At 43.5% G+C, this 24,026-nt stretch overlaps 1 protein-coding gene across 1 annotated transcript in view; it reads right to left on the minus strand.

Annotated features, from left to right (window-relative positions):
- The window catches only part of LOC147678545 (extracellular calcium-sensing receptor-like), an 88,489-nt gene extending 67,253 nt beyond the window's left edge, over positions 1-21,236 (minus strand). Inside the window, exons 1-2 of the mRNA XM_086945685.1 lie at positions 20,983-21,236; positions 1,336-1,627 (exon numbers count right to left, since the gene is read on the minus strand). Coding sequence (XP_086801811.1) covers positions 1,336-1,627; positions 20,983-21,236 — 546 coding nt within the window. The remainder of the gene's footprint in view (positions 1-1,335; positions 1,628-20,982) is intronic.
- Between the last annotated feature and the right edge of the window lie 2,790 nt (positions 21,237-24,026).

The raw sequence follows: 24,026 nt of genomic DNA on the forward strand, positions 1-24,026 counted from the left end.
TGATTTGCGTATTGCTGGGTGCAAACTTAGGTGGCATGGTCAGTCAAAAATGATGGATTGGAATGCAGCCTGAGCAACTGCCAATTGTTGAGATTAATTCAAGCATGTCATCCATCACCTTGTTGTTTTTGCAGATAAGAGCAATAAGGCACTCAGAGATACAGTGACTTTTGCTGCATATGGTTTGATCATTTTAGGGAGCTCGGATTAATTTCCACTATCCTGATTTCAAGTTAGTACAGCATAATTTGCATATTTCTTAAGGGCTTTAGAAAAGCCTCCAAGACATTCTTGTTTAGGTAGAACATTCCCAGCTTTCTCCCAGCACTACAGATGATGTTCCGTCCGGTTGTTTCATAGCACCAAGAACCACTATGACTATGTGCTGTAAGCTGCACCTTACAAATCAGTACATCAAAACAAATAGCTTTGAAGCTGTTGGAGGAACTCAAATGCAGAGCTCCCTTGTTTCCCAGGTCCAGGTGGGACAGTTGGTCCAGTCCAGATTTTTTTCTTAGCTTGTTACTTGTTATCCTGAATTAATAATTAGGTGAATGCAAAGAAAACAACTGGACTGGATCAACTACTGGAACTTGGAATGGGAAACTTGGTTTTAATGCCACTGCAGCAAGGAATAAAGAGAAATTCTAACAAGATTACACTTTATAACAGGGATACGTCTCTGTACTCAGTAAACATTTGAATAAAACTTAGCTATAACAGCATCTAGGCAGTTCTGTAGAATGATTTTTGGAGAAAATAGACCCTTTTGTCTGCCATAGGTGAAAGTCCAATCCCTCTTTTGAATAAATCATTTCTGATTGACACCCCTGGATGGACATGTATATAGTTCTCAAGCATGAGCCAGTTGATAGCAGGCTGAATGAATCTAAACCAACAAGCATTGACAATATATGTTATATTTGGCAATGTACAGGCTGTGTCCTTCATTCTGAAGGGGGAGCCCGGGCACTGATCTGCCTTGGACAGCTTCTAGGTCAATGCTGACCAAAGTAGGTCCAGGAGAACCTGATCTTTACCACTTATTGGCCATATCCACATGAAATAGATTTGCTTAAAAATAAACAAAGTTGAGATAAGTTACATAGAAAGAGGTTTTCCTGAAAAATTTGCATGGTGTGGCCGATATCCCCCATGGAGCAGACAGCAAATGTTTTGCTTTGTTTACATATGCTCAGTTACAGCCCTCTTCATCTGACCCTTTGTTTCTATTATCTGTAGGTTACAATAGAGTGGATGACCCAGGGTTTGTTTCAGTAACACACTTTCTGTCTGAGCTCTGATTCTTATGAATTTGCTCTCGCTGTATCTTACCTGAGGGTGTTGGTACAGACCAAGGATACGAGCCATCACAACCGAAATTGATGATGTCGTCTCTCCTATAATGGCGGCAGGTGGGTGTGTCCTCCAGCACTGGTAGTTTGGGATTGGTTCCTCTAGCCCCGTCAGCATCCATAGGGTGCCCTTCAGTGCATGTTGTATCATCATGCAGGAGTCAAAGATTCTGAAGCCCAGAGTAATGTTGGGTAAGAGCTTGGAGTGATTGTTAATCTCTTCAATGGCGAAGACCATGACTTGAAACCACTGGTAATAATCAGAGATTAATCTGGAAAATGTATTGAGAGAATACAATTTATGTTTTAGACACTTCATATCCCGAGCTTGGGACAACACCTTGTACGTTTAACTCAAATTCTATGTTAGGTCCGGTGGCGAGGATTAGGCTTTACTTTCTAGGCATTATTTTCACCAGCAGCCATTTTAAGAGATTCAAAAAGCACTAAATTTCCCATCCATCAAACCATGGGAATAAGAAACAAAGTATGTCCACCAATCAGAACAGCTTCAATCCTTCAATAGTGTCTGTAGAGGCTCTAACCCCCTCTTTTTTGCTGCTAAAACAGCCACAGATAAGTGTTTCATCTTGCTGTGTTATGATTTGGTTTTAATTGCAGTGTGAATTCATTCCAGACATCACCATTGCCATCCCGGAAGGCTATAAGATCATCCGCAAGGACCGTTCCGGCCACACAGGAGGAGGCATCGCTATCGTCCATAAGAACTCCATCCGCATCTCAACCAGCTCAGACATCAATCTCGCCAACACCGAACACCTTCACTTCCAGATCCACATCGACCCCAAGAACACACTCAGAGGCACCCTCCTTTACAGGCCACCAGGACCTCGCGCACAATTCAGTGAAGACATCACGGACTTCATCACTCCACACGCGCTCCCCTCCAAGGATTACATCCTTCTGGGAGACCTCAACTTTCACCTTGAAAATAACAACGACCGCAACACCACCACCCTTTTAGACAACCTCGCCAACCTCGGACTTAAACAACTTGTCACTACCCCCACCCACATCGCAGGTCACACACTCGACCCTATCTTCACCTCCAGCAAACATGTCTCCTTCAGCCACTCCACAGCTCTCCTTTGGACTGACCACAGCTGCGTTCACTTTACCTACAACAAGCCCACATCCAACAACCACCCCCAACCCACTCTGCAAAGGAACTGGAACAAAATCACCACCGACCAGATCGCCTCATCGCTTCTTCTTAACCCCCCAGCCCACTCTTCAATCCCCGACCAGGCAGCCACCAACCTTACCCAATGGTTATCCAACAGCGCCGACATCCTAGCACCACTGAAAAAACGACAAATCAAACTAGGCAGCAAGAAGGCCTCCTGGTTCAACGATGATCTTAAGAAATCCAAGAAACTCTGTCGCTCCCTTGAGAAGGCCTGGAAAAAAGACCCAACCACCAGCACCAAGGACGCCTTCAAAAACGCCACCCGCATACACCACCGATTGATCCGGAATGCCAAGAAAACCGCCTTCAAGGACCGACTAGATAACAACGCCCACAACAGCAAGGAATTATTCAACATCGTCAAGGAATTCACCAACCCCTCAGCCAACTCCAACGACATCACCCCCTCTCAAGCCCTCTGCGACTCCCTAGCCTCATTCTTCCACAACAAAATTGTCGACATCCACAACAGCTTCGACAACCGACCCGATGACCAACCCACCCAACCCCCTGCAGGACCCCCACCCCCCTTGAACATCCTCAATGACTGGAAGCCAATCTCCACTGAGGACACCACCCGTCTGATGAACTCCATCCACTCAGGATCCCCCACAGACCCATGCCCTCACCACATCTTTAACAAAGCAGACTCCATTATAGCACCGCACCTCCGAGACGTCATCAACTGCTCCCTCAACTCTGCAACCTTCCCAGAAAGCTGGAAACATGCCAAACTCAGCGCCCTCCTGAAGAAACCCACAGCTGACCCCACCGAACTCAAAAACTACCGCCCTATCTCACTCCTTCCATTCCCGGCCAAAGTCATCGAGAAAGCGGTCAACAACCAGCTCGCTACATTCCTCGAAACCAACAAATCCCTCAACTCCTCACAGTCCGGCTTCAGAGCCAAGCACAGCACTGAAACCGCCCTCATCGCAGCAACAGACGACATTCGAACTCTACTGGACAATGGAGACACAGTCGCCCTCATCCTCCTCGACCTCTCCGCAGCCTTCGACACGGTCTGTCATAGCACCCTTTTACAACGCCTCAGAAACATCGGAATCCAAGGAAGAGCACTGGAATGGATCACCTCGTTCCTCACCGGAAGAACCCAGAGAGTCCGCCTTCCACCATTCAAGTCAGAGGCCACTGAAGTCATCTGCGGCGTACCACAAGGATCTTCACTCAGCCCCACCCTCTTCAACGTATACATGAGCCCCCTCGCGGCCATCGCACGCCAACATAACCTCAACATCATCTCCTACGCTGATGACACTCAACTGATCCTCTCACTCACCAAAGACCCTAACATCGCCAAAACCAACCTGCATGAAGGAATGAAAGAAGTAGCTGAATGGATGAAGCACAGCCGTCTGAAACTGAACTCAGACAAAACAGAAGTCCTCATCCTAGGCACCTCCCCCTCCGCCTGGGATGACTCTTGGTGGCCAGAGGCCCTTGGAAAAGCACCCATCCCGACGGACCACGCACAGAACCTGGGCGTCATCCTGGATTCCTCACTCTCGATGAACAGACAAGTCAACGCCGTCTCTTCATCTTGCTTCAACATTCTTCGCATGCTCAAAAAAACATTTTGTTGGATCCCCACCGAAACTAGAAAAACAGTCACCCACGCTCTGGTCACGAGCCGTCTGGACTACGGAAACACCCTCTACGCCGGTACCACCGCAAAACTCCAGAAAAAACTCCAACGCATCCAGAACGCTTCAGCCAGGCTAATACTAGACATCCCGCGTAAAGATCACATCTCTGGACACCTGAAAAACCTCCACTGGCTCCCCGTCAATAAAAGGATTACTTTCCGGCTCCTAACCCACGCACACAAAGCGCTCTACGAAATCGGACCCGAATGCCTCAACACAAGACTGTCCTTCTACACCCCCACCCGCCAGCTACGATCCGCCAACCAAGCCCTTGCCACTGTACCTCGCATCAACAAAACCACCATGGGAGGTAGATCCTTCTCCTACCTGGCAGCTAAAACGTGGGACACACTTCCGACTCACCTTCGCCTTACTTAGAACCACCTAGCATTCAGAAAGCAACTTAAAACGTGGATATTTGACAAGTAATTCCCCACCCCTCTCCAAGCGCCTTGAGACCCTTTGGGTATGTAGCGCGCTATATAAATTTATTGACTTGACTTGACTTGAGTTATCCACATATCGAACTTGCTAATTGCAGACGTATCGTGCCCGCCCGGCCAAGCTTATCAATGTAAATAAGGGAATGATCCTAAGGATCCTTCACAATCACGGTGACCTTCTCTCAGGCTCTACGCACCATGCCGTCATCTAACCGCTAGGGGACAGCGCACTCTCTCGATTATGCGCCCTGCGAATATGACCCCCCCAGGCAGCCGGCTCCTCAGTTTTACCCGACATAGGTCAGTTAGAGTGAAGAGAGTGCGGAGTGTGTGTGAAGTCTGACAGGATGAAGATATATTGCCTAATTAAGTCTGAGCTTTGTCAGTGAGCCACCGACTGGTGCATTACACCCACACTGTGGTTAAGATAAATTATTGACAAGTGGGGACTCGCCTAGGTGGTTTTCACATTTGTAAATACCTTTAGGTTAGAAAGGAGTTTTGGTCCCCAGGCCTTTGGCCCTTATCCGTAATTCCTGGGTCGCCATAGTACATTTAAACCCTGTTAACCCCACTATCTTCATTTGACATAGCATAATGGAGGAATAGGGGATTACTTTGAAGAGGAGGAAGTCCAATATTTACCTACTGATGAGGGCTTCTGTCAGATAATGGTTGTGTCCTTCTTGTGGGCAGTCTCCCAGGTAGTGGCAACACTGGAGAAGAGAATTCAAGAATTACAGGCGCACTGCCCCAGACCCCTTGACCAAAGAGAACAACCTGCAGGGCCTCATGACCCGATACCTCCATGGCAGCCCACACTGAACCCTGACAGCAAATGCAAGGGCAGAGTGGATAGCGGCATTGACCTAGATGCTTTTGATCAGCTCAAGAAGGCGTTCATGGAGTCCCTGCCCTCCACCTCCACCCAGTCAGACCTGCTAGGGGCCCCTCCTTCACTGCTCCCATGGGGAAGGCAGGGGACTCGCCTAATACTTCAGATGGTGATGGTGATTTTGGGAGGCATCGGAGACCTTCCGGAGGTCCACCTCCCATTGGAGAAGTGTGGCTCAATGGTTAGAGCGGCAGACCCTGATGCAGAGGTCTAGCCCGGGACCAGGGTTCAATTCCCCACCTCGGTGGGTCTTGGGCTCAAAAATTCCACTGACCTGATAATTCTCGCCTTGGTGCCTATTCCAATCATGGAGTCCCACTCTGCAACTCTGGGCAATAGCTTGATTAATCTCCACAACGGCCCCCACAACGCTACGGATGCCTGGCCTCCACCTTGGGGGTGCCCAGGAGTGGACGCCTTGCAGGGAAAGCCAGGATGGGTTCCACAGCGGTATTTGTACAAGCGCCTTGAGACCCTTGCGGGAGAGTAGTGCGCTATACAAGTATCAATCTACATGGTGCTTTTGGGACTAATTTGGCTGGGTCCTTTGACATGCTTGACCCGGAAGACCTCTTAAGCTCCTGCTCCGCTGAGTGGCCCCCAGCCCCTAAAGTAGCTTCCTACATAGCAGGACAGGTATGTAAACTATTAGATAAGGAGGTCCGTAACTGTCTTTGGATGGAATGTCTCAGACCCACTTGAGAGGGCAGGCATCCTCGACCCCAGAGACCGGCCCCAAAATGGTAACCACCCTGGCAAAATTTGTAAGAGAGAAAAAAGGTATAGACCGTTCTTGGCGGTTTCACCTTTCTACTGTGCATGGTGGGCCCAATATCCAAGATGCTAGATATGGCAGAGAATGAAAAGGCATATGCTTCACTTATTGCTCCAGAGGGGCTGTCTAGTTGGACCCAGAGGGCCATCATCCTGGTGGGGAACGTGAACTGTGTGCTCTCTACAGAACGCTGCAGATCCCTATTGATCAAAACTGACCGTAAGCTGGGGGAGCATTTGACATTGGAGTCAGGCCCGATTGAGGAAGGCTATCTGTTTGAAGTCTCTTTTATCAAAGAATTGTCTAAATGTGTGTATACTTTCACATCCCTAGAGAGAGCCCAGACTTCTATTAGGTGCATCTTCATGCCACGTTTTTGTTGGAGTCGGTCACGGCAGAGGGTACTTGACCGTTTGCACAACCCTCCAGCCCTCCTCCGGAGGCAGCACAATCACTGTGGATAACGGCAGGATCCTGCATGATTTGGCACCTTCTACTTCACCATGACCTATCCCCGATTGCCGGGGGCGAGAGGAAGATGCAGTTCAGACAATACCCAGCAAGGTGAAATTTCAGTATTTCAAGGGGATGCAGTTGAGGAGCAGATTGGGGGATTTTCTCCACAATTGGTAGACCCTCACTTCAGATGTGAGGGTGCTTCAGGCCCACACCGTCTGGGGGTTCCAGGTGGAGTTTTCTGGCTCCCCAGGACAACCAGCTCACCCGATACCCTTGAATTGTTCTCCAAAACAGTTGGTTTTAGTGGACAAAGAGATCCTCCAATTGCAGTACCTCTCTCCACCCTCATGGCTTCCTCAGCAACCTCTTCCTGGTGGAGAAAAGGGATGGGGATACAGCCTGGTGATCAGTCTGCAGGAATTCAACGGGTGGTTGCTCTATTCCTGCAACCTCAGGACTGGATGGTCCATCTAGACCTCAAGTATGCTCATCTAATGATTCCAATTATTCTTCCACTCAGACGATTTCTTCAGTTCTGGTGGAAGTCGCTGGTATTCAAATTCACCACCCATCCTATCGGTCTGTCATCCACTTCATGGTGTTTCACCATGGTCATAAAGTAAGTGATTGAACACCTATGGGTCCAGGGAGTCAGGTTAATCGCCTATCTCGAAAACATTTTAATCAAGAATCACTGTCCCTTCTGTCTTTCCCTGCTTCTGCAGATGTTGATCAATCTGCTAGAATATATGGGTTAAGTGCTCAACAAGGAGAAGTTGTCTTTGACCCCCTCTCAATCCAGACAATTCCTGGGGTTCGTGGTGGACTCAGTGGCAGCCACCCTCAGTCTTCCCTCCTGAAAATTGACCAAGATCAAATATGTACTCAAACTAATGCTGCCCAGATCATCAATTATCCTTTCCAATCTAGCCTGAAGTGTCATCTTCCATACAAGTGAGTTTTCCAGGACCCTTACACTAAAGGTAGCCACAGTGCCTATAGATCTTTCACCTACGCCATGGTCTTGGTTACTCCCAGTCCATTCCTCTTTTGGAGGTGGAGAAAGAAGAACTGAGGTGTTGAATCTCTTACATAGCCGCTTGGAATGGCTAAGCTATATTCGGATCCCAACTCGACTTGGTTATATTGTCAGACGCCAGCGGTTCAGGCTGGGGTGCTCACTGTGGGGATTTTTCCACCTGCAGAAAATGGTCTTCCATCAAACAAACCCTCAGCATAAACTGGGTGGCGTTGATGGTGGGTTCCTTTGCAGTAAGGTGTGGGATGACCAAGGCGGGAGCTCATTACTGCATCCGATTAAAGATAGACAATGTGGCAGCGGTCTAATATGTAAACCACCTCAGAGGTACAAGATTGAGGGCGCTCTTGGATTTGGCATAAGCCCTATGAGACTGCTGTTTGACCAGTCACATCTCTCTTTCCGCTGAACATATGGCGGGTCAATCTAACTAGGTAGCGGACTGGTGCTCTCATCACTGGTGAGATACTAGCCTCTTGAAATTCCACCCAAAGGTGTTTCTCGCACTCCAACAGAGGTGGGGTCCTTTAACCATTGATCTGTTCTCCTCATGGCTGAATCATGTGTTGGGAGGTATTGCAGCTGTAGGCCGGACTCCGACGTTTTAGCGTCCGATGCGTTTTTCCAGCATTGGAGCAAGGAGAAAGGTTATAGCTTTCCCCCATTCACGATGATGATGCAATTGTCCACTCAAGTACGTGGACTTAGAAGTGATCACCCCGATATGGAGATCTTAGTCGGGTTTCCATTTCTGATGGCACTTTCTAGGGATTTTCCAATCCCTCTACCCCTCTTTCAGGTTTGCCTGTTGGATCCCGAGGGGAACCCTCAACATCTGGTTCTTTCTCAACACTTTGTGGTGTGGGTAATTACAGGGAATGATGAAAAGTCCCCGGAATGTAATCTCAGGCTGCAGGCCTACTTGCCAGAGCGTGAGCAGACGGTACACATACACAATATTAATCCGTCTCGTCCATATAGACTGGTTGGTGTCATCAAGGGCTACTTGACCCCGTGGGGGCAGAGGTTGTGTATATCCTGAACTTCCTGGGGAACTGGCGATGGAAGGTTTGGCCTACCGGTCGATCACTACCTTTAGATCTGCCATTTTGGCTGGTCATGTTTTTGTTGATGGACAGCAGGTTGGGGACAATCCACTTGTCTGTAAACTTCTTAGAAGTATTAGATTGTCTATCCTACAAGGACCTCACTTTTCCCAGTTGTGGGATGTCAACAAAGTTCTTCATTTGTTCAAGTCACTTCCATTCAATACAAATCTTTCAAGAAACCAGATGTCAGCAAAATTGGCTACCCTGCTTTGCCTGATCTCCTGTCGTAGAGTGTCAGACGTGAGGATGCTGGATTTGACAGTTAGAGTATTTACCCTTGAAGGAGCGGTCCTACACGTTTCTAGACACACAAACTGTAATTCTAGGATTGTGTCTTATCCAGCTTTCCCTGATGTCCCTAAGTTATGTGTTGTTAAGGTGTTGAAAATGTATGACGCTATGACTGATGACATTCGCCCTCCTGGTGAAAGACAATTGTTTATTGCTCTTGGAAAGCCTCACAAGTCTCTTTCCTCCCCTACCATGGTCAGATGTTTCAGATGGGTTTTAAAGGAGGCAGGAATCAATATCTCCAAATTTGGGGCTCATTCTTCATGTGGAGCTATGGCTTCCAAAGCTTTCTCTTGGGTTTGAGGAGCTCGCTTGGAGGACATCCCTAATGCTGCAGATTGGTCCCCAGATTCAACTTTTAACAGGTTTAACTTCACGCTAATCATGCATTTGGCGTTTATAGTGGTGGAGAAACTTTGAACTAGCCTAATCCTCAACTCCAGACCTGATACAGAATGCCAAATTCCTTAGCTATCATAAAGGAAAGTTTCAATTCTATAAAGGACTTGGAGGCGAGGATTAGCCCACCCTATTGAATTGTTCTCAATCTTCCCACTCTAGAGTGTCTGTATTTTGTCTGGTTCGGAGTCTCATCTTTTTATGGAAATGTCTTGACTATATTTGTGGGCAGTCTACAAAAATGTCTCTTCTTTCAGGAAGTATCTTTCTCTTCATGATGCACCATTATTTATCTGGATAACATTGCATTGTGGTTTGTAAATTGTTTGTGAAATGTTGGTGATATTGATTTCTTCAATCACTCAGGGTTTTCCGGTATCTGATGTATAATATCTCTCTTCTCAGGGACAGAGGCGAATAAACAGGATTCATTCTGGAAAAAGTTGGCTGTATTCGCAGCAAAAAAAGATGAGAGTAGAGCATCTATGGACATTATTAGTCTTTATTGCATCTCTTAACATGGCTACTGGTGAAAATAAAGCTTTGAAAGTAAAGCCTAATCCTCGCTTCTGAGTCCTTAATAGAATTGAAACTTTTCTTTACAATAGCTAGGACATTTTTCATTGTGCAGCACAACCGTGTGTTTGCTTTTAATTCCCTTAAATATGTAATTCTTAAAAATGCATTCCTGAAGAAGAGGGCAGGGAAAGGTCATTCCATTTAAGAGTAAAAGAACTAGAATTTTTGTACCAATCTAGTGTCTTTCACTATATAGTATGTGCTGTTCTACATTACGAGGCTACTCAAATATATGTCCCTAAGACACTATATAGCAGCTTCTGTGCATGCACACATATGTTTTCCGTGTATATACTAGGCTCCAATTTGAAAGCTGATTTTGATACTGGAGCATTTATCTTTTGTGTATAGTCTCATACATTAAAGGGAATATTTTTAAACGTTAATTCCTCAAGCCACTTTGATGTGTTGCTTGAAAGGGAAGGAATGCACTGAATTTACCATTCCTGTCCTTTCCTTGTCCTAGCACCCTTTTGGCTGCCTAGTGCCAATGCAGGTATCCTTGTATTGTGGTGCGAGGGTGCATGCTTTGTAGGCACAAAAACAATCCTCAGAGACATTTTCCTCTTTGTATGTGTGCTTCAGACTGCAGCACATGGGGAAAGAGGAAGAAACTCAGCTACATGCATCAAGCGATTTTGGAGTCGCAAACGGTGCAAATCGCAAAATTCGGCCGTTTGCGATTCCAAAATCACTCTTTGGGATGCATTAAACAATTGTGTAGAAATCGCAATTTTTTGCGATTTCTAAAAATGCGATTGCATTTAAGGAATTGCATTTTTGCGATTCCTTAAATGCAATGCATGAATATTTTAAAAAATGCGAATTGGCAAATAGGGGGAGCAAATTAACACGAGGTTGAACCTCGTGTTAATTTGCGAAATCTTTCAAAAATGCACAAAAATGCATTTTTGAAAGTGTCATGTTACACACACACATGTCCTTTGGACATGTGTGTGTGAAACTTGCACTTACAAAAACATTTCAAGGGTGCAGGGGGGGTCCTATGGACCCCCCTCATCACCCTTGAAATGCATTAACAAATTGCGATTCGCAAAATGAAAATCCCAAAATGTTAATGCCTTCACATTGATTCCTATGGGCCTTTTGGCCCACAGGAATCAATGGGAAGGTTTTCCTTATTTGCGATTCGCAAAATGTGAATCGCAATTAAGGAAAATTAAGAAATCGCAAAAATATTTGTGAATTATTCATGCATTGCCGTTTGCGATTTCTAAATTGTGATTCCCTAATTTTCGCAATTTAGGAATCTCAAACGGGTGCAATGATGCATGTGGGTGAAAGAGAATGAAAGCAATTTCTCACAGTTACACCTCCCCTGGTGTGGCATAGCATTTTGTTGCATTCCCCGGTTTACTGGAGTTGAAAAATCTGTGAATGTTCCTAAATCCATGGGTGGATGTATGGGAGGGCCCACGTTCCACTCATGGAACGCCTCCCTGGGGAAGAGTAACACAAAGCAGTGATTTAAGCTCAGACATACGGCTGAACGGAGGGAAGCAATTATTACGTTCTTCCGTTCTGTTGCATGTTCGAGTTTCCTACCTCCCCCCCTGCCCCTCCCCCACCCACCAACCTGCAGCCCACCCTATGCAAGCCGCCACTAGTGTGTGTGCATTGGTGCATGGCAGCCTAAAGTGCACCAGAGCAGGGAAAGTGAAAGGCAGCAGCAAATCTTAGGTGATATGGTACTATATGTCTCTCTCCCTTTGAAGCAATGCAGTGAAGCAACTTTGGATGCTGTACTGACTTGTGCCAAAAGTCAGTAAATTTGGCGTCAAGAACCACAGGCCATCATTACGCAATCTACGAAGTACAAGCACAGTTGCTTAAGTGGTCTCGGCCGGACCACATGTCGTGTCACCTTCAAAAAAAGACCTCAAAGCCCTTCTCTTTGAACGACACTTGGCCTAACCTGCTCCCACCCTCTCACGCTGCCCCCAAGTGTTGACCAATCTCTACCTGCATGAACTATGGTTGTCTAGCTCGAGGTACTGTACTACCTGCTTGTCACCACTTTGTTTTACAATGAAAAAATGCAAAGCGCTCTATCTCATGGTGTTCTCTCCACCTTTAATATTATATCTATATTTTCTATTTAATATTGAAACACTCTGCCTTTTGTAAAGCACCCATTTTGTACCACCTGCTTGTCACTGCTATGTTTTACTAATACAAATAAAGCTCTGTGTCGCACTGGGATGAAACCAGGGGTTTCTCTCCACCTTTAATATTACCTGTATGTCTTCTATTAGTTATTAATACATTCTGCGTTATTGTAAAGTGCTCTGATGCCTATGGGGCATGTCCACGCTATATAAAATCACAAAAATAAATAAAGCTTAATATGCTTCTCTGCCAACAAACAATACAGAGGTGAGAATTGATCATCGTACATATTCCGGTTTTGCCGCTAAAGTTTTAAATGGATAATGACATCTTCAGATAAACGTTTTTGGAGAGCCACCATCAAGGCTATTTGTACAGATTTGTTCAGGTGATGGTGAAAAAGCATTACCTTCTGCAGGATGTTGGGTGAAAATACAATCCTTAGTCGAGGCATCAGTCTGACCAAAGAAAATTTAGCACCTGTAAGAAAAACAACCTGGCAAATTGGCATTTGATAGGCAGGCATCTCCACTGCCAGAGGATTAAGGGTCCAACAGTGAATGGCTTAATTAAAACTAACTAAACAGGCTTGGGGACGACTGGCATTGAGTGAGCCACAATTTGGCCTAAGTGTAAATTGAAAGGTTCCATCATTCTGCAGATATCAGTTAGCAAATGAAATTCAGCTCTCCAGGAAATTTGCAAGAGAAATGAACCATGTGGTAACACAGAGATGTGAGGAACAGAGACACTTGTAAAAGATGGGTTGTGGATGCCCTGGCTGTGCTTTGAAAGTAGAGACTGGATCGAGTTCAACATTTCATTATGTAATCAAGTTCACTGGATTAAAAAGGACATGATTATTGACAACATTATATGATGCCAATAGAGCTAAGTTTCCATTCAGCATTATGAGTCAGAATATACTGTAAATCACGTAGAATATAGAAAAGCATCCTGGCAGGGGTTCCTTGAAGACCTAAAGCTCTTCTGCCACATAAAAGGCCATATAAATCATGCATGTACTCAATCTATAAATCAACATTCCAGCGTTTTTAAGACTGGAGAAATTGTAATGGATATTTTGGGATCTGGTGTTATTAGAAGGTTGAAAGCTCCCTACACACTTTTCAAATGATGCCTCTCATCAAAAAGGTGCCCTGAGTGGTTTGATTTTGCAGCATTTTTGGGGATCTCTAGTGCATAGGGACTCCTCACCCTGCTGCATAGTATTCTTCAGTGTCACCCCCAGTGAGCCCTGTGAGGAAATAGACTACATCGGTCGCCCCATCACTTAGGGCCATATGTATCATCATCACCATTTCTGATTTCTGAAAAGCGATTTTTAAGGAATCGCTATTTAGAAATCGCAAAATGGTATGTATGTAGAAAATCGCTATTTTTTGCGATTTCCAAGTATTCCTTATTTGCGAATTTGCAATTTGCAAATAAGGAATAATTTCCCATTCATTTCTATGGGCCAGGAGGCCCATAGACATGACTGTGAAAAAATTCTCAGTTTGCGAATTCGCAATTTGCTAATCGCAAATTCAGAATTATTTCAAGGGTGCAGGGGTGTCTCAAGGACACCCTGCTGCACCCCTGAAAATTACATGTGTGTGCATAAGGGGCACATACATGCCTAATGGGCATGTATGTGCGTCATATGCCACCCTCACAAATGCACAATTGTGCATATTTACAAGAAATCGCAAATTACCACCAACTACAAGTTGGTGGTAATTAGCGATTGCTAAACCTGAATTCGCAATTTTGAAAAGCTTCATACATAGCATTTAAGGAATCGCAAAATTGTGATTCCTTAAATGCTTCAGCAAAATAAGGAATCGCAATTTTTTGCGATTCCTTATTTTGCTAATTTTTCATACATTTCAAAATCGGAAAAAAGGCCGCTTGCGATTCGCTAAGACCGAAATTCTGCGATTTTCTGCCCTAACGAATCGCAAAAGGCTTGATACATATGGCCCTTAGTCCCAAAGGGCAGTCTTCCCTGATCCCCTCTGTCAGGTCCCTGGCTGATGGCGCTTGAGCATAGATTTTGGGGTGCCCAGTCGCATCTAGTGGAGTGGCCTGTGAATTGGGACAGTATGAAGCCCTTTCGTGTTTATTTGTTTTACTAAATCTAATGTTTGCAAGCATTTTATGCAGCCATGGTTGATGTAACACTTCACAAATATTTAAACATGCAAGCTACATCAAAGGGCTTGTCCAACTACGAGTACAGAATATACCGTAAATCACGTAGAAGATAGAAAAGCATCTATAGTAAGTGATTTATTTTCATGTAATGTGAAGTTTGAAGATGTCGGATGATTGCTGCCCACACACAGCAACCACGTCCCCAATTATTTTTTTGCATGGGTCCTGACATTATTGCAGTGCAGTATTTCATTACCTTCTTTAACTGTTGCCAGGTTTTACATAAGATTACCACTCTCACTATTTAATTACTGGTTCATAGTGAGACTACATTGGTACACTGGTGGGTTTCCAGTGTTTCTGATTGCTGTTTATTCCGCAAATATGTTTAATATATGGGAAATATTATTAGAATTGCAACTATGATAATTGAGTTGTGTTGTAACTAGGCTGTTGTCACTCATGCCCCCCTCCCTTAAGGTAAGATTTGAGTACTCACTCGCTGCTACCAAAAGTGTCAAGGCGGCTTGGGTAGTGTCCATGTCCTCTTGCAGACATAGGGGCTGATTCCGACTTTGACGTAGTTGTGCCGAATGTCTGACATAATATCGACAGACAGAATATCGAAATACAAAAATATCGGCACAAAAATATCGACATCAAAAATATCGGAGTCATATCTTCATAAAGGTAAGTACAAAAATATCGAAAAAATAATATCGTAGTACAAAAATATCGAAATTAAAAATATCGTTTTTTTAAATGTATTAATAATAATGTAAAAATAATTTTAAAATACATATAATTTTACAAATATTAAATAAAAATATTAAAACAAAATTAAAACTAATACATATACATTTAAAATAAATAAAACACTTAATAATTTAATGTAATTTTATTTTTTTTTATTTCATTTAATTGATTTAATGTAAAAAAAAATTATTTTTACCCTGTACGCCTGTACCCCAAAAACCCAAAACTGACCCTGAACCCTAAAAATATCCCTGTACCCCAAAAACCCAAAACTGACCCTGAACCCTAAAAATATCCCTGTACCCCAAAAACCCAAAACTGACCCTGAACCCTAAAAATATCCCTGTACCCCAAAAACCCAAAACTGACCCTGAACCCTAAAAATACCCTTTTACCCAAAAACTGAAAACTGACCCTGAACCCTAAAAATACCCCTTTACCCAAAAACTGAAAACTGACCCTGAACCCTAAAAATACCCCTTTACCCAAAAACTGAAAACTGACCCTGAACCCTAAAAATACCCCTTTACCCAAAAACTGAAAACTGACCCTGAACCCTAAAAATACCCCTGTACCCAAAAACTGAAAACTGACCCTGAACCCTAAAAATACCCCTTTACCCAAGAACTGAAAACTGACCCTGAACCCTAAAAATACCCCTTTACCCAAAAAGTGAAAACTGACCCTGAACCCTAAAAATACTCCTTTACCCAAAATTTATTAATATTATTTAATTACCAATTAATTATTAATTAACAATAACAATAAAGTAAATATATTAGCACATTAGCTGTAATTAATTTAATTTAATAATTAATATTATTTTTTCCCAATTAATTAATTAAGAATAACAAAAAATTATATATAAAAAATTACTCTAATTAATGTAATTAACTAATTAATATTAATTAATTACCAACTAATTAATAAATAAAAATATGTACAAAATTATAATAATTAATTAACTAATTAATATAAATTAATTACCAATTAATTATTAATTAAAATATTTACAAACATATATTAATTAATTTATTATTATTAAATTACTTCCCACCCTATTCCCCTATACACCCATAACCCGCTACAGAACATATTTATCAATTAATCAATTAATTAAAATTAATTACAAATTAATTCTCATTTAATTAATTAATAATTCCTACTAATTAATAATTAATTTAACATAATTAAATTACTTCCCACCCTATTCCCCTATAAACCCACAACCCGCTACAGTAGTAAAATACAATATCTAATTAAATTACATTAAAAATAAATAATAAAACATAATAAATACAATATAATATACACTAAATTTATTTAGAAATTGATATTAGTAACATCGAAATTATTTATTTCGATATTATTGACATCGATATTTAAAACTTCGATATTACTGATATCATACTAATATCGATATTAAGACTGTCGATATTACTTACCTTCGATATTTTGTCCCATCGATATTTAAACTTCGATATAATTGTATATCGAAATGTAAAACTCGATATTTTGTCTGTGTACCAGTTGTGCCAGCTCTCTGCCAGCGCAGCTGCGTCAAAGCCGCGCACAGCCCGCCCGCCGGGCAGACGATCTTTTGGCCATTCCCATGATGGTGTCAGAAAAACAGGCACCCCAATGGGAATGACAAAAATATTCCAGCACAGCATGGACGGTGACTTTCATGCCACGCTGGAACCGGGGGTGCAAGCAGGAAGGGGACATACATTGTGCCCCCTGAATGCATCCCCAAGCTGGGGGGCATGGGGGCCCTATAGAGCCCCCTGTCTTCCTCCACCGCCTGCCTTTTCATGGCAGGTAGCCCTCTATGAAATGGCTGGCGGTGGAGGAACTGGTAACATACTCCACGGCACTGCGCCTGTTCTGCTCACCATGTTACAATGGGGCTCCGCCGTGCCGCCACCAGAGAACAGCGGTTCCCTGGCATAGGCGGCGTTCCACCACCGGTACGACTATGAAAGTCATAATTCGGCAGATAGTGGAACGCCGCTGCTGCACCACCATGAGTGGGGCGGTGGGAAGACCTCCACAATCATAATCAGCCCCTTAGTCTCTTGAGAAATGGTTACCTGGAACCCTAAGCCTTCTTGCTTTTAAGAGAGATCAGTGGTCCAAATGGCTTTGTGTTAAGAGGGATGTATGATGCAACTTGTACCATCACAATGCGGTATGTTACATCGCGGTTTTGACAACGCAAGTCGTTACATCGACTTGCGCTTGAGGGCGCTGGATTTAGGAATTGTGTGAAATACTAATCCAACTCCAGTCTACATACAGAAGGGAAGGTGTTGGAATAGTAATTCACACTATTCCTTAGTCTAGAGCGCCCTCCAGTGCAAGTTGATATAACGACTTGCGTTGTTAAAACCACGATGTCACCATACCGCAATGTAATGGTTTTGTGGTAAAGGATGTTTCCCATCAAGAGGAATCCAGCCACACAGTCACATTGAAATACACCCTCCTACAAATTGCAGAACACTTGTCAACTAGTTGCAAGTAAATGAGCTTCTCCTTTCACTTCTCGAGTACAGTTAGTTTTGTTCACGTGAACAGTTGAGTGCTACCCATTTCTTCTGCTTAGGCCTCTGAGCGATCACTTTGATATTGAAATACTTCAGCTTTATTCTGAGGACAAGTACCATTTACTTTTGGAGGACTGTATCCAAATAATTCATTGTTTTGTCTCCTGTTACGTGTCCAAGATTTACCTTGCTATATTCATATTTTCGCTCTGTGGAATGTGAGTACATATAGTTATTCCTTTATTTTCGTATTTACTCATGCCATCCTGAGAAAAAGAGAGATGTTGCTCAATTTCCCATGAGGTGTGTAACTCTTCTCAGAATAGGGTTTGTTGTGATATGTCAGGTATTCTGTGCTGTTTTTCAGATCAAAAGTGTAGTGACCTCCCCCAGCCTGTTCTATTTCTCCCTGCAACTGTGAGGGTCCAACTGTGATGGTCTAACAGTGGCACGTTTCATGCAGTATTTGGAAAGATTTTAAACAGTGTTTCATTTGTAAAAGAAGGAGTGTCCAGGGCTCTGCTCTGAAGCACCAAAGCGGCCTAGTCTTAAATCCACCCCATGCCTCGTTAATCCACTACCAGACACTCCCTGCCCCTTTGTCTCACTCTTGCAGGTTCCTGCTTTCTTCCTTTGTGACAGTCTTTCCATCTTTCCCTTCCTCCATCTTTCTGCTTTTGTGATTTACCTTGCTTACTCCTGGTAAATGTCAGATGCAGACAAACAGATTCCGTTCCCTAAAGATGAATGCCGGTAGACCCCAGCTGCAACTACTGACTCAAATTAAGCACTGGTTTGAAATGTGCTTGTGGCTGTGGTTTGCCAACTATAAGGCAGGGTTTCAAATTTGACTTGCGTGACACTGTACCTTTTCAAACCCTAACATGACTCCCCTGTGACATCCTTGCTCATCTTTGACAATAAACTCACCTTATGTCTGAATGTGAACTCTGTGACAAAATATGCCTTTTACTACCAACACTTGCTTCGAGGCATCTTTCCATTCTTCTAATTCCCACAAAAGATACTGTTTGTCTTCACCAGGGGGTCTACTTGATGAGAAACATATTTCCTAAAGTTCAGAAGAGGCCTAAATACACACTTATTCCAAATCTCAAATAGTATGGGCTTTCTTTAATTGCTCAAATGCTCCGTCCATCATCCCCTTTTGTATCGCTTTGTTCGCCCTAAGTTGGCAGGGTGTGCTCAAACGTGAGTCCCTTGCTCACTTGGCCACTGGATTCAAGATAGCTTGGCTGATGAGGATTATGAATCCGAAACCGGTCCCAGGATGCTTGTTTCCGGTCCAGGGAAGACATGGCTTGGTAGTTCGGGTTGGACTGTTCCCATGAGGCACAGGGTCAGACTGATTTGCATATGGCCATGTCTGAACTGGGGTGGCTGAGTGAGCTAAAGAATGGTGATGGATTAAACCCAGATCAGTTGACTGGGGGTGAGTGTTTGATTTGCTCAAACGTTCCGTCCATCATCCCCTTTTGTATTTCTTTAATTTGGCCAGAAATGAATCCCTGGTTACTTGATCAGGCGCTCTTCTCTTGACCATGGTAAGGGATGTAGGTTCTAGCCATGGTAACACTTATTTTTTTGTTGCTGATGGAGATTGGCCAGTGGCATGATGCAAGACTCCCTGATTGCATCTCACTCACTGTACAACATTAGTATTAACTGGTTTTAAATGGCAATCAGCAGTGTCCACCTTTTACTACAAGGTCAATTGTTGTTGATAGCTGGGGTAAAGGTCACGGATCCGGCTGTACATGGCAAGTGTTAACTTGCACGCGCACAGGTGTAGGATGACCGAGGAAGACATTTGTCTGACTCAGCCTGGCCTCAGGGCACTGGTAGCTGTGCAGCAGGAAGGCACAGTCTAAAATCATACGATTCAAATGGTTCTCAAAGGAACTGCAGCATTCTTTTGGGTAAAGTCTTCAATATGCAGTGGTTTTCACTGTGGGCACCTGAGGTTTAACATGGTATTAAACTGTATCTTTGGATGGCTCAAGGATCAGAGTTACTATCTGTTGTACATTTGCTGGGTCTGGAATTCATACCTAATGTCAGCTTTAGGTTATATGATGTCCTTAATTCATTAGTGTGAAAAGAATATTTCTCTGAGACAAACATTGAGGAAATACCCCCTATGAGCTGCATGTTAGGTGAGATTATTTGGTGTGTCCACCTCCTGGCAAAATAAATACAGTAGTGGGCAGGCCCATTTCGAGGAGAGTGATATTCTCCTGATGGGAAGAGTGAGGTGGCTGTGACTTTCCACAGCACCACCCAATCAATAAAGGTAGGGAGAGCTCCCAGCATTAGCAGCAGTGAGAGGGCAGACTTGTGTCTCTGTTGACCAGCAGTATGGCCCTTTCAAATGTTGGATGGAAGAGGCTGAGCCACTGTGGATGTGGAAAAGTCCAGAGGAAGGATGTTCTCTGGTTTTGGCAAGGACTGCCAGTTTGGATTTTACGTATGGCAGAGTGGGACAGTCAGTAGGCATGTTCAGTGACAGGTAGTGGTGGAGGGCTGAGAAGACACTTTGAGGTTTCAGTGCTTTACAAGTATTTTCATTTGCTGATGATCCGGATTTTCAGCAATTCCTCCCCTTCTAGTTTTCCACTCACCACCTATCTGAGGGTCATCAGTGGCTTGTGAGTGACCAGTTGAGAGACTGAGGTTGATTACAGCTTTACATAAGTGCATGCATTCCCCAGCCACCTAGGTGAGCCCCTTGTTATCACAGATTGGAGCATGCGACAAGTATATCTAACACGTCATTCTGTGTTGGTGAAAACTTAGCTTTTGCAGAAGAAACATGGCAAATCCTGTGGTATCATTGATGCCATCACAGCAAGTAAAGCTGCATGACACCTGATCACAATGGCATCACCATGAGGTATATCATATAGTCTGAAAAAACAGGAAGGCAATATACAGTCTCTACAATATTGCAAAACCAATAAATTACAATGACATCACACAAAAGCAGAAATAGACAGACAAAAGATTTCCAAAAAATTGCAGTCCTAGGGATAGATAAATAATGTCTGTGCCTCATGCATGACCAACAACAACACTAAAGTAGCTTCATGTGAGAAACACCACCACACCCTTGGATATATTTCTGTGCAATAGGTAGTGGACTTACTCCTCACATGGCGCCTGTTGCGCGGGTTCCTCTGTGAAGGTGAAAGCCTTGTGCAAGCTGCCATCATGGATGGGAAAGATTCCACCAATCAGGATATCTCCATCCCTGGAAAAGCCGCCCACAGTGATTTTTTGCAGATGGCACTGGGGCAAAGTATCCTGTGCTGCAGCCCAAGACACCAGGACCCAGAAGAGACTGAGGCAAGGCTGGAGGCATCTGCTGATAGACCTTCTTCCACATGCCAGCAGCCCCATGATTTGCTACTGCAATAGTCAACGTGAACTTTGACCTTTGTCAGCCATTTCTGTAGGGGGTGGGCAATTAATTTCTCTGTTATATAGATCGGAACACCAGCACTAGAAAGACACAAAATGTTGCAACATACAGAATTTTAGGCAAATGTGTGTCAAAATATCAAAGAAATCAAAATATTTCCTTTCGTTTTAACAGCATGCAACCCCCCTAGGGCTACCTACACTTCATTTGGGTCCAATTCACAAAGGAGTTTTTAAGCATATGTTTCACATATGCCAAACATACACTTATATGTGACACTTGTATAATTTAGACATGATACATGCAGTGACATAGACACAAACATATGAACACTGGCAAAGTGTGATCTACCCTCTATTTGTTAGGTCGCACTTTTTACCTCAAGAAAATAAAACATGAGTTCTCAGTAGAATGTAATGGAAATGCGGAGAACGCTCACTCAGACTTAGAGCCCCATTAGGTGTCAATCCACCCAACATCCTTCCCCGCCCGCCACCCATTCCCCCCGCCATATTACTATGGCAGGGGGACCGCGGAGGACGTAAAGACCGTCCATCGCTTTTCCATCCGGTCAAGGAGTTGACCGGGCGGAAAAGGGTTTCATATGGTGTGGGTGTCTGTTAGACACCGCCATCCATATTAGGGTGAAGGCGGGGGCATGCTTTTCCGCCGCCACGAAAAGGCATGCGGGAATGTCTTGTGAGGGCCCGTTGCGGGCCCCCAGGAACTCCGGAGGGGCGGGTGGGTGCACATGGGGGGTACCTATGGTACCCCCTTCACGTCACTGTACAACGTGACAGGCACCGTATCCTAATGGGCCCAACAGGAATGCCGCCCTTATGGGCCCCTTAGTTTGGTGATGATTCGCAAGCAACTGCAATTACTAAAGGTGCCTCACTTACCCTTCGTGATGCCTAAATTACTCCTAAAAAAATCCAGTGGTGTGCTAGAAGAGATGTTAGAGAAAAACTAAGGCAACAAAAATAGGAAATGCAACACACTTTATGTAAACTGTACGGCTGCATCTAAATATAGAGATGACTACAGAAATCACAACTGTTTGGCACACTCTTACTTTTCTATATGCAAGTATTCTGTCTCCGGAATAAAATGACCTAAGATTATGGATTGTATTTTTATTATTTTACTTATGCTTATGTACAGGTTTTAAAAACCATATACATTGTATTATTACTAAAAACAAATTGCACAATCAGTAAATAAATTACAGAAATTCAGTATCATTTATCACATTTTTTCAAAAATACCTCAAAGATACTAATTTAAAAATCTTAAAACAATGAACAATACTGGACATCACATTAATCAATGATTACATCCAGTTTCAATCTATAATTAAAGTTCATGATCACCCTTACTGTGACTTTGGTGCCCCTAGAGCCATGATTTTAAAATAGGAAATGTAAACAATCTTTACAAGTTAAGATATGGGCCCACATAATGCCATACTCCTGTCATCTCCAAAAGAGGAATATTGCCCCGTCTCATCCACACCAAATTTATGAGCATTTGAGGAACTACTAAATGTTCATAAATGCATACCGAGAAACAAAGAGCAATACATAAGATATGCTTGCCTTCAATATTACTGAGAAGGGTTCTGGTTGTTGTGTCTGCATCTTGTTTATCAATACTCTAAAGTGAAATATACCAGAAAGAAGAGCCCAGCAACATGTCTTAGACTCCTAATTAGCAAAGGCACCATTGGCAAAATTCTCTGTAACTTTCTTTTTGTCCGGAGTTTTAAATAGCGCAAACCCGACCCGAAGGTATCGGATAGCTTTACATGAGCACAAGTTACGTTACACAAGAACAGAATCACAATCAATCAATCAGGAGTTTGTTAAGCGCGACTACTCACCCGTAAGGGTTTTATGGCACTGGGGGTAGGAGGGGGGGGGGGGGGAGATTCCAGTCCATCAAGGATGGGGTCTGTCGAAGAGCTTGTAGAAGGGGGAGGGGGTTTGTCGAAGAGCCATGTTTTGAGGTTACAGATCGACCGCTGTAGCCCGTTCGGCCACATCCTCTCCCATTGACATTACCCAACGCTTGACAGCATCTCCTCTATTGAGTACAATGATAAATTTGTAAAAGCTCTGTTTATTTTTGAATGAACCTAAAATGAACCTGAATAGACTGGAATTTAGCAAGCCAGTCTGGCTATATTTGTGGCCAAGGCTCAAATAAATACATTTGAGGAGTTTACTACATTTTATCCCTGGCATCTTTTGTAAACCAAGCACCACTGGACTATTGATAGGTGCATTCTCCTGGGAGAATCAAATAGGAGTTTATATAGTGAAAACTAGACTAACCTTTGCATGATATACCTTTATTGGAGGATGACGTAAACGGCCTACTTAATCAAAGACTGAACCTTCAAAGGGAATATGTTACACAGCTAAGACAACTGTGCTTTGTTTCAGCTCGGGCCCTTCAATTTAATTTATCATCAATACCTACATCAAAGTTTTTGTAGTTTTTTTTATTGTGTCCAACATCACACCACTACATATCAAGAATTTGCTGTATTGCTTCATCAAAGTATCTTAACCTAGCTCTTACTATAGGTAGTTCTAACAGCATTTCCCTGGCTGTACACTGTTAATGAATTAGGTATTCTCTGGAAACCTATAAACTTGATGCCCACACAGTAACAGATTGTTGGCATAGAATCCTCACTCTTTTTGTTCGCAAGATGTGAGCCAACCACACAAAAGCAGACAAGATATCACCATACTGGAGAA

The sequence above is a fragment of the Lissotriton vulgaris genome, chromosome 12 (assembly GCF_964263255.1).
Source record: "Lissotriton vulgaris chromosome 12, aLisVul1.2, whole genome shotgun sequence".
In the NCBI taxonomy this organism is placed as follows: domain Eukaryota; kingdom Metazoa; phylum Chordata; class Amphibia; order Caudata; family Salamandridae; genus Lissotriton; species Lissotriton vulgaris.